The 12,461-nt window shown below is 39.1% G+C and overlaps 1 protein-coding gene across 1 annotated transcript in view; it reads right to left on the reverse strand.

Moving 5' to 3' along the window:
* Nucleotides 1-12,107, reverse strand: part of SYNPR (synaptoporin) — a gene marked incomplete at its 5' end in the record, with an annotated part of 143,481 nt that extends 131,374 nt beyond the window's left edge. Inside the window, one exon of the mRNA XM_036739671.1 lies at nucleotides 11,971-12,107. Within this exon, the coding sequence (XP_036595566.1) occupies nucleotides 11,971-12,107 (137 nt within the window). The remainder of the gene's footprint in view (nucleotides 1-11,970) is intronic.
* Between the last annotated feature and the right edge of the window lie 354 nt (nucleotides 12,108-12,461).

The following is a 12,461-nucleotide window of genomic DNA, read 5'->3' on the forward strand; positions in this document are numbered from 1 at the left end:
TCCTTACATTTATTTCCAACACAGCATGCTTTGTTCTAAACAGAATATTTATGCACTGGGGCCTTGTTGTGGCTGTTTTCTAATCTATCTGCAGAAGGGGGCTATAATTCCTCAGAGCACATGCTTCGTGCTGAGGAGCTCCTCCATTTCCTCGCTGAGGACTTCATTAAGAAGAGCACCAACTCTAAATGCAAAAATAAAATATTTTTTTGTGCTGATGTAAGCTTTTGTTTTCATTGCCTGGTGGGAAGAGGGGGTGCCAAAAACTCACAGGATAGCTTCCCAAATAGCATATTGAATCTTTGCAGTGAATTGTAACGGGCCATAGCAACTAGTTACTTCCCAATTTTTCTAAGCAGTTCATTGATGTCAGAAGTCATTGAGAATGTATTTCTGGTAACTAGCTGATGGCAACTATCAGACAAAATTAGCAAGTGTAGAATATCACAACATGGCCCTGGAAGAGACACAAAGTCCCATAACAGGGAGAAAGAGACCCTGGGACATTGGCTTCTGCAGGAGAAGACTGCAGCCTCTATGTGTGTGAACCCTGTGAAATAAAGACACTACTGCTGGATAGACACCTTTGGGCAAGGTATCAGGGTGGGGAGAGCAGGCCTGGGGTGAGGTAGCCATGTGGAATGTGTAGGGGGGAAGAAGTATTTGGTTAACATCCTATTTTACTAATTAATCATAGCAGCAAGGGACTGAGCTCAATTGTTTCTAACTGTTGAAGAAGTAGAAGTGTTACCAGCACTTGCTTAATTTTGGTCCGATAGATGAAGGAAGCCCCAGTTTTTTTTTAAACTCTGGTTTTTGCAATTTTTTTTCCTACGAGGGAGAACTGGGACTGACAAGTGACCTCTTTTTCTGCTGCCTGTATCCTTTTACTGCTTAGCATAGTCTCTTTCAAAGATTTAATAAATATTGAGTGAATTAATAAAAAAGCAAATGCTTTTAACACCTACTCTGTGCCAAGTATACAAACCCCGAAGTGATAGTCTTTGCTTTCAAGAGGCTTGTATAGGAACAGGGGACATGGCACATATACAAGACCAACGGACAGGAAAGCATGTCCTGGCTTGGGAGTCACAGGAAAGGTAAATGGAGTCACGGGGCAGTAGGTTGTCTCCAGGGATGAGGAACATGTAACCTCGAGGCCACATGTGGCCCTATAGGTCCTCGAGTGTGGCCCTTTGACTGAATCCAAAGTTCACAGAATCTGTTCTGTGATCTGGTCTAGACCTTTTCACATTAATGGCGGTACTGAGTGGATTCCTAATACAAGAAATAGAAAGTAGGGGAGTCTTGCCATCTGTATGGCAGATGGCAAGATGTCCCCAGGGGTCTGGTGTGGACAGATATGAAACATGATCTAGTAGTTTTACTTGTTAGGTGATTTTTCTATTCACTCCTTCACCAATTAAGCTCAGTCTAAGGGCAAAGTTGCAAAGCTGAGTAGGCTACCTTACCACAGGAGGGGGGCATGGTCTCTGGTCCAAGTGAGAATGCTATTGCAGGTAACGGATGGGGAGAAGACCAGCAGTACAATAGATGATTCAATTCAGCTAACTCAGATTTTATAAAAAGAAATGTTCAGAAAATGGAAGTGGGTGGGCAATGGATGTTCAACATAAGAGACTGGCAGCTTCTTTCTAAAATAGTGCTCCGAGTTCTAAGGCTCAGAATGATGAGTCTGGTGTTGGAAGCTAAGAGCAACAAAAAGAGATTCTGCAAGTTACTTTGGGAGGAAAGGAGGCTCAGAGAAGGGAGAGGACCTCTGATTGGGGCAGATGCAATCATAATAATTGACTATAGACTTCCTTTCTGTTTCTTTGCTAAGAAGAATAACCTTTGCACTGGAAATGACAGAACAAAAATGGTTCCCAGGGAATTGTTCTACCTGAGATAATTAAGAAGATAGTAAAGGAGTACCTCATTGCCTTAGATCAATTTTGCTGGCTGAGATGAACAACATCTCCGATACTGAAGGAAAAACTGGCAGATGTCATTGTGGAACCACTGTCAGTGATAATTGAAAGACTGGAAAATGGAAGAAGTACCACCACATTGCAGAGGGCAAATTTTCAAAAAATGAGAAGAGACAAAGGCCAGTGAGCTTAGGTTTAATTCTTGGGAAAATTTTTGAATTGATCATTAAAGAGAGAATGAATGTCTGGAAAGGAAATTATTCATTATAGAGACTCAGCATGATTTAATCATGAGCCAGCTGTGCCACACTCACCTTATGTCCTTTTTTTGACAGGAAGGTGAAACTAGCGGATGAAGAGAATGTTTACCTATTGTTTGCTTAGAGTTTAGCAAATCAGTTGATGACATATCTCTTCTTCTTATGGACAAGACAGAGAGTTCTGAGCTATTTTATAAACTAGATGGAATCCAAACTGGTCAAATGGCTGTACTCAAAGATGAGTTTTTATTGACTTCATATCAGTATGGTGAGGAGTCTCCAACGTAGTGCTTTAAGGATCTGTTCTTGGCTCTGTGCTTTTTAGTAGCTTTAATCAGTGACATGCACAAAGGTAGGAAGATACGCTCATAGTCACTAGATAGGGGAGATGTGATTAGTCAGTACGTTGTCTAAAAAAGATCTTGGGCTTCAGAAGACTTCAAACTCTGTATGAAACATCAGTGTGATAAGATGGTCAAAAAAGCTAATGTGATTTTGGACTGCCTTAAGATAGGCATATCTTCTAGGAAAAAGGATGTGATAGCTCCTCCCCCCAAAATGTGATAGACCTAGGCAGCACACATCTAGAGTGTTGTGGTCAGTTTTTAATAACATAACTTAAGAGATATATTGATAAGATAGAAACCATTCTTAGAAGAGCAACCAAGGATGGAGAGTCTGTGCCATATGAGCATTGCTTTGGTGGAATAGGAATTTATTTTTCTTCCAGAGAAGAAACATTCAAAAGAGGCATGGTAGCCATTTTCAAATATTTGAAGAGGTACCATATGAAAGAGATATAATGAACAATGGGTTGAAGCTGCAAAGATAAAAATTTAGACTTGAGGTTAGGAAATACCTTCTAAAAATTAGTGCAGCTTCAAAGTGAAATGGGCAGCCTGGAGAAGTGGTGGGCTTCCCTTCCTTGGAGGGAGTAGGCTTCCCCTCTTTTTCAAGCTAAAAACTGGATGACCACTCATCTGGTCTGTTTTAGTAGAGATTGTTCTGGAGGTATGGGTTGGACTAGATGGCCTCTGAGGTTCTCAAATTCTGTGATTCTGAAAACTGAATATCTATCAAGTTCCTACTATGTCTAGGTGCTACTCATTTTTGACATTTGTGAAGATTTTAAAGAAGTCAGTGCTGTGAAGTTAATTCGGTACCATATTCCTAGTATTAGTATCACATTGTTTTGTTGTTCACTAATTTACTAATTTCAATCATCTATAATGGGTCTCCTAGTCATTAGTGGAAATTATCCCAGTTCTTCTCTAACTAGACACTATGTGACTCAGTGGGATAAGCATAGGATTAGGATTCCAAAGCCCTTGGGTCAAGTCCCAATCTGACTGGGAGCTTGCTGTGTGGCCTAGCATCAGTTACTGGACCTCTATGTTTTTTATTTCCTTCCTTGTGTGTGTGTGTGTGTGTGTGTGTGTGTGTGTGTGTGTGTGTACATGAGAGAGAGAGAGAGAGAAAGAGAGAGAGAGAGTGAGAGAGAGAGAGAGAAGAGAGAAATTCTAGGTGCTCTGTAAGATTTGTCATAAAGAATACTCATAAAGCATTTTACAAATGTACAGTTTAGAAGTAGAGTGAGTTAGTTGTTAAGATAAAAAAATTGCAGACATATAATATTACAAGTGGTTAGAGTGGGGTGAGGAAGGGATTGACAGGAACGTTCACTCTAATAAAGCATTCAATGACAGTAATTGGTTCACAGATCTAAAGCTGGAAGGGACCTCAAAGTTCACCCACCTCAACCTCTTCCTTTCACAAATAAGGAAACAGTGAAGGTCTCTACTTGCCTTCTCTGAAGGCTCCATCTCCAATGCTAATTCATCCAGCTCTAGCTCCTCCTTGTCAGCTGCTTCCTCACTGCCCCTACTGCTGAACACCAAAGCTCTTTCTCTGTCCCACTGACCACTGAAGCACCAACATTGCTGCTTACCTCAGGCTTCTTGGCTTCCATCTACTGATTCTCTGTTCTTTCATTTTTTCTTATTCTCTTAGATTTAGCTCTTTCAGAGATCACCTGTGGACTATGTGCCTGGGGTCCACTCATCACATTCTCTAGGCTTTTTTCCTCCTGCCTTATCACTCAACCTAAATATCACCAGCAAAGAGCCACTCAGGCAGTTCCTCTGAGACATTTCCTCTACCCTCTTTCCAAAGGGTCTCTAGCCCAGACTTTTTCTGATTTAGGGTTAGGGATTTCCTTTGCTTGGATATTAGACTTAGCACTAAAAGAGGACTTAAATATCAATTAGTCCAACTACCTCATTTTACAGATGGAGAATCTGAGTCCCAGAGACACTGAGTGACTTGCTGAAAGTCAAACAGCTAGTCAGCCTCATGGCTCATGTCTGAACTTAGGTTCTTTGACTTCCAATCCATCCTGCTTGCCACTGCACAACACTGCAACTGTCTTCTGCATCTCAGTGGCTTCCTGTGTTCTCTCAGTCTCATGACTTCCCTTGGACTTTTTAACTTCAATGATATCCATATTATATAAATATTCTTTGGCTAAATACTGGAGGAGGGAAAAACATCTGTTGGACATCCTTGCATCACAGCATAGCCCCTTACACAAATACGCCTATCTTTTTCCATAGTGGATAGAGAGGTAGCTTCAGAATCAGGAAGACCTTGGTTCAAGTCCTACTTCTGACACATACTAAATGTGAGACCAGGGAAACCTAACCCTTCAGGACCCCAGGCAACTAACACTCTGTAAGTTTCAGATAGAGGCACCCATTTGCCATATTAGATGGAGTGTCTCACTTACAGCTCCATATGCCAATAGGTCTGGTAAGAAAAAAGGTATTACTTGTCATGATTGATTGAATACAAAGCCATTCATGAACATTATACAATTCACGTCATCATGAATTTTCACCATCAATAGATACTAAGGGTATAATGAGTCAACTAGATGGCATAGGAAATAGAAGGCTGGGGCTAGAGTCAAGAAGACCTGAATTTGAATCCTGCCATAGAGACTTCCTAGCTGGATATGTTACGTAACCCCTCTCAGACTAATTTTCCTCCTCAAATAAGAGGATAGTTATAGTACCTGGCACATAGTAGGTGTTATATAAATGACTGTTCCTTTCCTTTGCCTTCTCTTCCCCCTCCTCTATAAAATATAAAAATAATTATAGCATCCAACTAACAGGACTGTGACAATTAAGTGAGGCAGTATACATAATATGCTTGCAAACATTAAAGTGCTGTAGAAATGTTTGCTGTTATTTTAGCTACTATTACCTGAGGATATCCATGAAACTTTTTTTTAAAAATTGGGGTCTTTATATTTTAAAAGATGGAATCACTGATCTATGCTCTTTGTCACTGCAAGGATCTTTCAATCTCCTTGCCTTCTGAATCATTCACTTAATTATCCCTTGATCTGTTGAAGATTCAACTCTGACCCTAAATTTAGGACATTCTGATCCCTGACCCAAACCCCCAGGGAAAATACAAGGACCTGTGGCACCATAGCTACTTCAGCCTCAAGTCAGCCAGAAAGATCTGACTTGATGCTCTTGGTTCCCTCATGATGTTAAACCTCAGTTTCAGGATCTGGGGTTCTACCTTGTCTCTATTATCTGAAACCTTGCCTTGATCTCTTAACCATTATCTTGGTTTCTCCAAGGCTGAGGTACTCTCATCTTCACTCCACTCCTCTCAGGGAGTTAGACATGTTTTCCTCAAGCTAATGCCCCTTGGATGGGTCCTTCTATTTCTTTCAGAATAATCTAAGGTCACTTACTTGCCAGTATGACTGGATTCTTGCCTCTTGCCTACCGTCAGACTCTTCTAGTACGCTCTGTTTGCCTACTGGATCTCCTCCTATTTCTAGCTGTAGAATTCTTTTGGTCTTGTTGCTTTATCTAATCTCTGAGTCATCAGGATCCTTGATCTTTCTTCCTGCTGCTGACTGAGCCCCAATTCTCATATTCACAGGACTTAGAACTGGAAGGGCTCTTAGAGATAAGGTAATCCAACTTCATTTTAACAGTTCAGAATGAAAAAAAAAACACCTTGAGGTTCAGAGAGAAAAAATGACTCGCTCCAAGTTATATTTGTACAAAATTCAGAGTGGGGATGTGAACCCAGGCCTTCTGTTCTCTCCAGGTGCCCTTCTTTTTCTATTGCACTATGCTGAATGTCTAATGGAAATTTACCAGAAACAAGAGCTTTGTTTTGTCGTTTTACAACCCATGATTATTTTTAACAAATACAAAACCTAGTTGGATGAGAAATTTATGTGGATGAAGCAATCAAGCTGGAATAGTGGAATTAAGAGCAATGGGTATATTAAGGAAACATTTGTAACCAACTTTGTTACCACAGGGTGTCTCTGTGGAAGGTAGTGTTGACCAGTCTGTATTCATTCACTTCTGCTTCCTTTTCCATGGAGAGTAATCAATCACACCTTGTTATAAAAATTAGTTTTCATTCAGTTTAGGGGTTATATAATGACCCTCAGGTCCTCTAAGTCCTGTTCTTAGCTTTTTATGGTGTTTACAACAAAGGAAAAATTATCAACACAATCAGTTCGGAGTTCAGAGCCCCAGTTAGGAAAATGTCTAAAATTCATTAATTAGACTCTCTGGTCTAATTAAGGTTACAAGGAAAAAATTGAGATTAGAGTTATCTAATAGTATAATAGGCATCACTCCACAAACTCCCCTTCACTCAAGGAATTCCAGTAGAAGCTAGATGACTATCTGTTAGGGATGCTGTTAAGGGGATTCCATTTTAGGTGTGGGTTGTAATGGATAATCATTGAGGCAACTTCTAACTCTGACACACTGTAATTCATCCCATAATTTTAGTGAGGGGCAGACATTTTGAAAACATGGATTATACCATCCTTAAAACAACAATGAGCTTTGGTGGTCATCCATGAATACAGACCCTCTCAAATGCAATTCTGCTGAAGATTCGATAATCATAGGGATCATAGGTTTGGAGTTGGAAGCTACCTCAGAAATCATGCTGTCAAATTCCTTTCTTTTACAGAGAAAGAAGCTGAGGCAGACAGATAGAAAATTTTTTGCCCCATATCTTGAAAATCAATCCTCAAGAGACTTTAACAATAATAGGTTATATTTATATTGTGCCTTATGCTTACAAAGACTTTTAATAAATTATCTTATTTGAATCATAAAGAAAGCCACTGGAATATCATCTGTTGGGAACTCCCCAAACCTATATTTTGTGCTGTTTTGAGTGGTTCCATAAGCTGTGGATCTCAGACACGAAATACTGTTTCTGTCAGTTTTGGCAGCAGTGAAAAGCAGCTTATCTGTTGTCCACTTATACCCATTCTGCATGTCAGCTAAAAGTCAGAAAATTACAAACCAAGTTGATGAAATTGGCAATGATCAGAGGGACTGTCTATTGAGCGAGAGCTAAATAAAGCTGCTTTCAATGCTCATTTCTGATTGATTCTACCTCCTGTCCCAAAATGAGTACTGAATTGGCAGGGGGAAGAAGTGTGGTGGTGATATGCGCCCTTACCTGCTCCCCTGTTTTCAATCTCTCTGTGGTGAAACAATCTCTGAGGTCCCTCCTGAGGGCCCTAGGGGGTGTTTCCTTTCTTTCCCCTTTTATTCTTTCCCTCCTAGAAGATTTCGTTCTTTCTTTAATGATCAGACAAGATAGGTTAGTAAATAATTTCTCAGTGAAGCAAAAACAAAAGTGAAATTCAAAGCACATTAATGAGTGGGACAATTAAACATAGGTTTGCCTCAGTTAAGGGTATCACATGGGGCGTGTCAGAGAGAAATAACAGTGTACCCATTGTAGGTAAAACCCGTTATAATGTCCAAAGGTGTTTTCTCCTTCCCTGTGAGTCAATATTGACTTAGAGCAGTAATTACTAATTTAATTTTGGGAGGAATACAGATTGAAAGCATTCTTTAGTTGGCAAAGCAGAATGTGAGTTATGTTCTGCAGTGAGCTCAGTCCTGGTGGGAATTATGGGAGACCAGTGGGACTCTAAACTTATTCATTCTAATACAGATTACTTGTACCTAACCTGTGACAGAGACTTCTGAGATCAGCCACAGCCAATATTGACCCCACCGACCTCAATATCATGGTATCATTTTGGTCCTGTTTGAGTATGAAGGACAAACACACTTCCTGAAAATCAGTCATCCCCAAATAATCAGAACTTGTTCAAGCCATTATCTCCTTTGCCCACCCCCTTGCAGGGCATGCTTGTCAGTTAGCATTCTCTGCGTGGGGCTGATTCAAGGTAGTGAGGGGACAGTTGTATTGGCCTTAGTGGGAGAATGATTAAAATACCCATGAAGGCATGGACACATAGTGGGACTAAAAGAGATAGGATAAACCCTGAGAACCAAATGGAATACTTGGAGACATCATGATTCCCCTGAAATAGCATCTATTGTGATGCCAGTCTTTAACATTTTGTCAGTCTTTCTGACTCCAAAGCCAGCTTTCTATTGACTACACCACTCTGTCTCTCAAAGCATTTATTAATTATTTGAATTCTGTCTGTCTGTCTGTCTCTGTCTCTCTCTACACACACACACACACACACACACACACACACACACACACACACACACAAAGAGAGAGAGAGAGATTATGTATACGTATTGAGCATGCAATAGTCCATAACCCATATTAGCACATTGTTATCATGTCCCATCAGGTTGGGTCACCTTAGGGCTTCAAGAGACCTTCTCCCATCTCTCTCCATCTCTCTCTCTGTCTCTCTCTCTGTCTCTCTCTGTCTCTCTCTCTCTCTGTCTCTCTCTCTCTCTGTGTCTCTCTCTTTCCACACACACACACACACACACACACACACACACACACACAAGCATACACCTATAGCTATTGATTTAGTTGTCTTTTCAAATATATACATGTACAGAATTTATGCCTAATTTAGAATAAACTTATATCCCACCTCAGTTTATCATATGTGAAATTTTATACACCCAGATTTTCACTCGATGTTGGATAATGATCGGGATTTCCCCTTATACATTATAGTAAGTGGAATTGGCATTGTACTGGATTTACAGTTGGGGCAACTTGGTTTCAGATACTGCCTCAGTCACTTACTATCTATGCAATACTGGGCAAGTCATTGAACCTCTCTGTGCTTGAGTTTCCTAATCTGTAAAAGGAGAGGGGTTGGATTCAATGGTCTTGAGGGTTCTTATGGCTCCAAATCTCCAATCCATGGGCTGACACTCTCTCTTTTGGACAATTCCTCAGCTAAGAATTCCTGTGAAGAGCTTTTAGACTCAATTTTGTATTTATAACCTCAGTTCTTGGACCATAATAAGCCCTTAATGAATGTTTTCTGTCCATTTATTTATTCATTGAAACTCCTGTGTGCCTTCCTTTGGAGATTCAATCTATTTTGGATCTTTTAGAATTCAACCCCAGGTACTATTCCGGCTAATGAGCCCTGTTCCAGTGGGTTACTATGGAGCAGAGTTCTTATGATTCTCCTGATGGCTGAGGAATACCCATGGGGTATTTTCAAACATGACCTTTCACCCCTTTGCTGACATAGTTCACCCAATCCTTTTATTATATGCTTATTAGTGCCATACTGGTCAGTCAGATGAGTAAACTGCTGGTGGTAGCATGGAATTGGAATTTTCCAATGATCAAATGGAATATTCAAGCATTGTAAGAATCATAACAATATTACATATTAGATAAGCATTGAATATATTGAAAACCCCTGATTTTACCTCCTTAATAAAGTTACAAAATGAAAGGATAGCAAGTTTCATAGTTAACTGGCAAAATGAAATATAATTGAATCTAAATTCCTTTTATTATAAGAATAGTTTTCCTTCATAACTTTGTTCTTAGTATTTTAGCCAAAGAAGTCAAGCTACTTGCTGTACATCAGTAGTGTCGAACCCAAGTAGAAACAGATTGCTATAGATTGCATTTTGACTTAGAAAATCGTGAACTGACATTATCTATGTTGTATTGTATTTTTGTTTATTTTGCTAAATCTTTCCCAATTACATTTTAATCTCATTCAGCCTTAGTTGAGAGTTTTGTGGGCTACAAGTTTGACACCTCTGCTATATACCTTTGGCATTGTTGGTAGAAGAATTGACACACACCTCATAACTCTTTAGAGTTTCCTAAAATGAAATCATTGCCTATTCTGACATATTTGTCTGATAATCTATTAAATAGCTTACTTGGATATGTCATTTAAAGACTAATTGCTTTTGTTGAGATGACTAGACAGCAGATTTTATTGTCTTCTTTGCTACACAATAAACTATGTTGTCAGAAGTTGATGAATAAACACTCTGATTTGGTTTTTAAGATCAGAACCAACGTCAGTGGTATTAACTTTTAATGTCGTAAGAGAAAATAACTTTTAAATGATTTAAATTGCTGGTATTTCACTGTCTAGATTCATCTGTAATAAGTGCTTTTGAAAAAACTGTTTTGAATTGAATGACTTATAACTGGTGGTAACTTAGTTTTGAGACTCATGCCAAGAATAAAATCACAAGACTTTGCAAAGTAAAAAAAGAGTCTATTCAGCTATAATTATAATAAAAGAAATGGGGACTGTTTAGAGGAATATAGATGTTCTTCAGAATGATACTCATGGAACAAATTCATCAGCATTTTAAAATCTTGGGAAGTTTGTGTTCCAAATTGTTCCAAAATGGCCAAGAGATATTTACTTATGTCCAATAAATGGTTAGTACTTGAGACACCCAATTATTATGGCCAAGAAATGAGGCAGCAAAAATTTCTCGTAGGAAGGTGAACACTTCTGAATGGATAAATGGCAGATTTTAAGAGGATTACTACCATAGTTATAGATTGGGATTGATACTTTATTTATATTTTCTAATAAGAATAGGGCATGGCATGGCATAATCCAAAGAGCATTGACTGATTCAACTCTTACCTCTCACTTCATTACTTATGTGACCTAGATAACACATTTTAAGTCTTTGGGCTTCACTTTTCTCATCTATAAAATAAGGAAGTTGGGCTAGATAGCTTCTGAGGCCTCTTTCAGCTCTAGATTTGTGATTCTATGATCTGATTGGTTTCTTGAGGAGAATATTAGGAATATCAAAAGTGGGCACTGGCTATCTGAAGAGTTTTTTGAACTTTTACCCCCAGATTGGAAAAGGACTAAATTTAATAATTATATTTACCTTGTAGATACTGAAAGCACCAGATAAATAGTTCTGGTCTAGTGCTGTGACTTCTTGGGCTTTCCATGCCCCTATTGGCCTTCCAATCTTGTGGGACCGGAGTAATAGCAATGCTCTTCATGTATGCATATTCATCAACAGATTGACCTTTAAATCTTAATTGGTCAATCTCGTCTCTGCTATTTCTGATGTGATCCCTTGTGGGCATTAAATATTACCTCTTTATAGCACAATGGAAAAAAGTGGAAGATTTGGAGTCAGAGAACCTGAATTTGGATTCTGGATCTGCAACTTATTGCTAATTCACAGTTTCCTTGTTTATAAAATAATGGTGGTTGGGCTATATGATCTCAGAAGCTTCTTCTAGCTTTATATCTAGATCCTATGAAGAGTCAAGACCACTTCAACTTTGGGTGAGGGCACTAAACTCATTCTTTGTGCTTTAATATTCCTTAGATTTATATTGATCTCCAAGGAAATCCCCATGCATTCATCAACCTTCTGAATTATTTGGATTTAACATATAGAAAGAGTAGAGCAAGTTGTTTAAAGAAGAGCACATGAAATTACCTGAAAGGATAGGCAAAGTCTATGTCAATGCTGAGGTCACTCTCGGTTTTGTTGGCACAATCCACGCTCAGCCTCAGTGCGCCAGAATAGCCACCACATGTTGCAAATGCAAAGATTGCAAAAAGCTGAAAAGGAGAAAAGGAGAGAGAGAGAGAGAGAGAGAGAGAGAGAGAGAGAGAGAGAGAGAGAGAGAGAGAGAGAGAGAGAGAGAGAGATTTAAATAAGCTTTGAAAATGAGCAGAAATTATTTCAGATGACTCAAAGTGTTAGACAATCTAATGTTATAACTTAGTGTTTTTCACTCAAATGACCTAAACATCCACATTGTGGCACTTGTAATGGCAAAGAGTATTTTGGGTCTTTTTCACTGAGATAGCCAAAGGACCACAGTTGCAAGAAGAGCAAATATTGTAATTAGTTTTTACTAGTAGTATTAATCAAGGGGCTGGTTCTCCTTGGCTCTGGATCCCCAAAGGCTATGATCAAATTTG

Source organism: Trichosurus vulpecula, chromosome 9 (genome assembly GCF_011100635.1).
Source record: "Trichosurus vulpecula isolate mTriVul1 chromosome 9, mTriVul1.pri, whole genome shotgun sequence".
NCBI lineage: Eukaryota > Metazoa > Chordata > Mammalia > Diprotodontia > Phalangeridae > Trichosurus > Trichosurus vulpecula.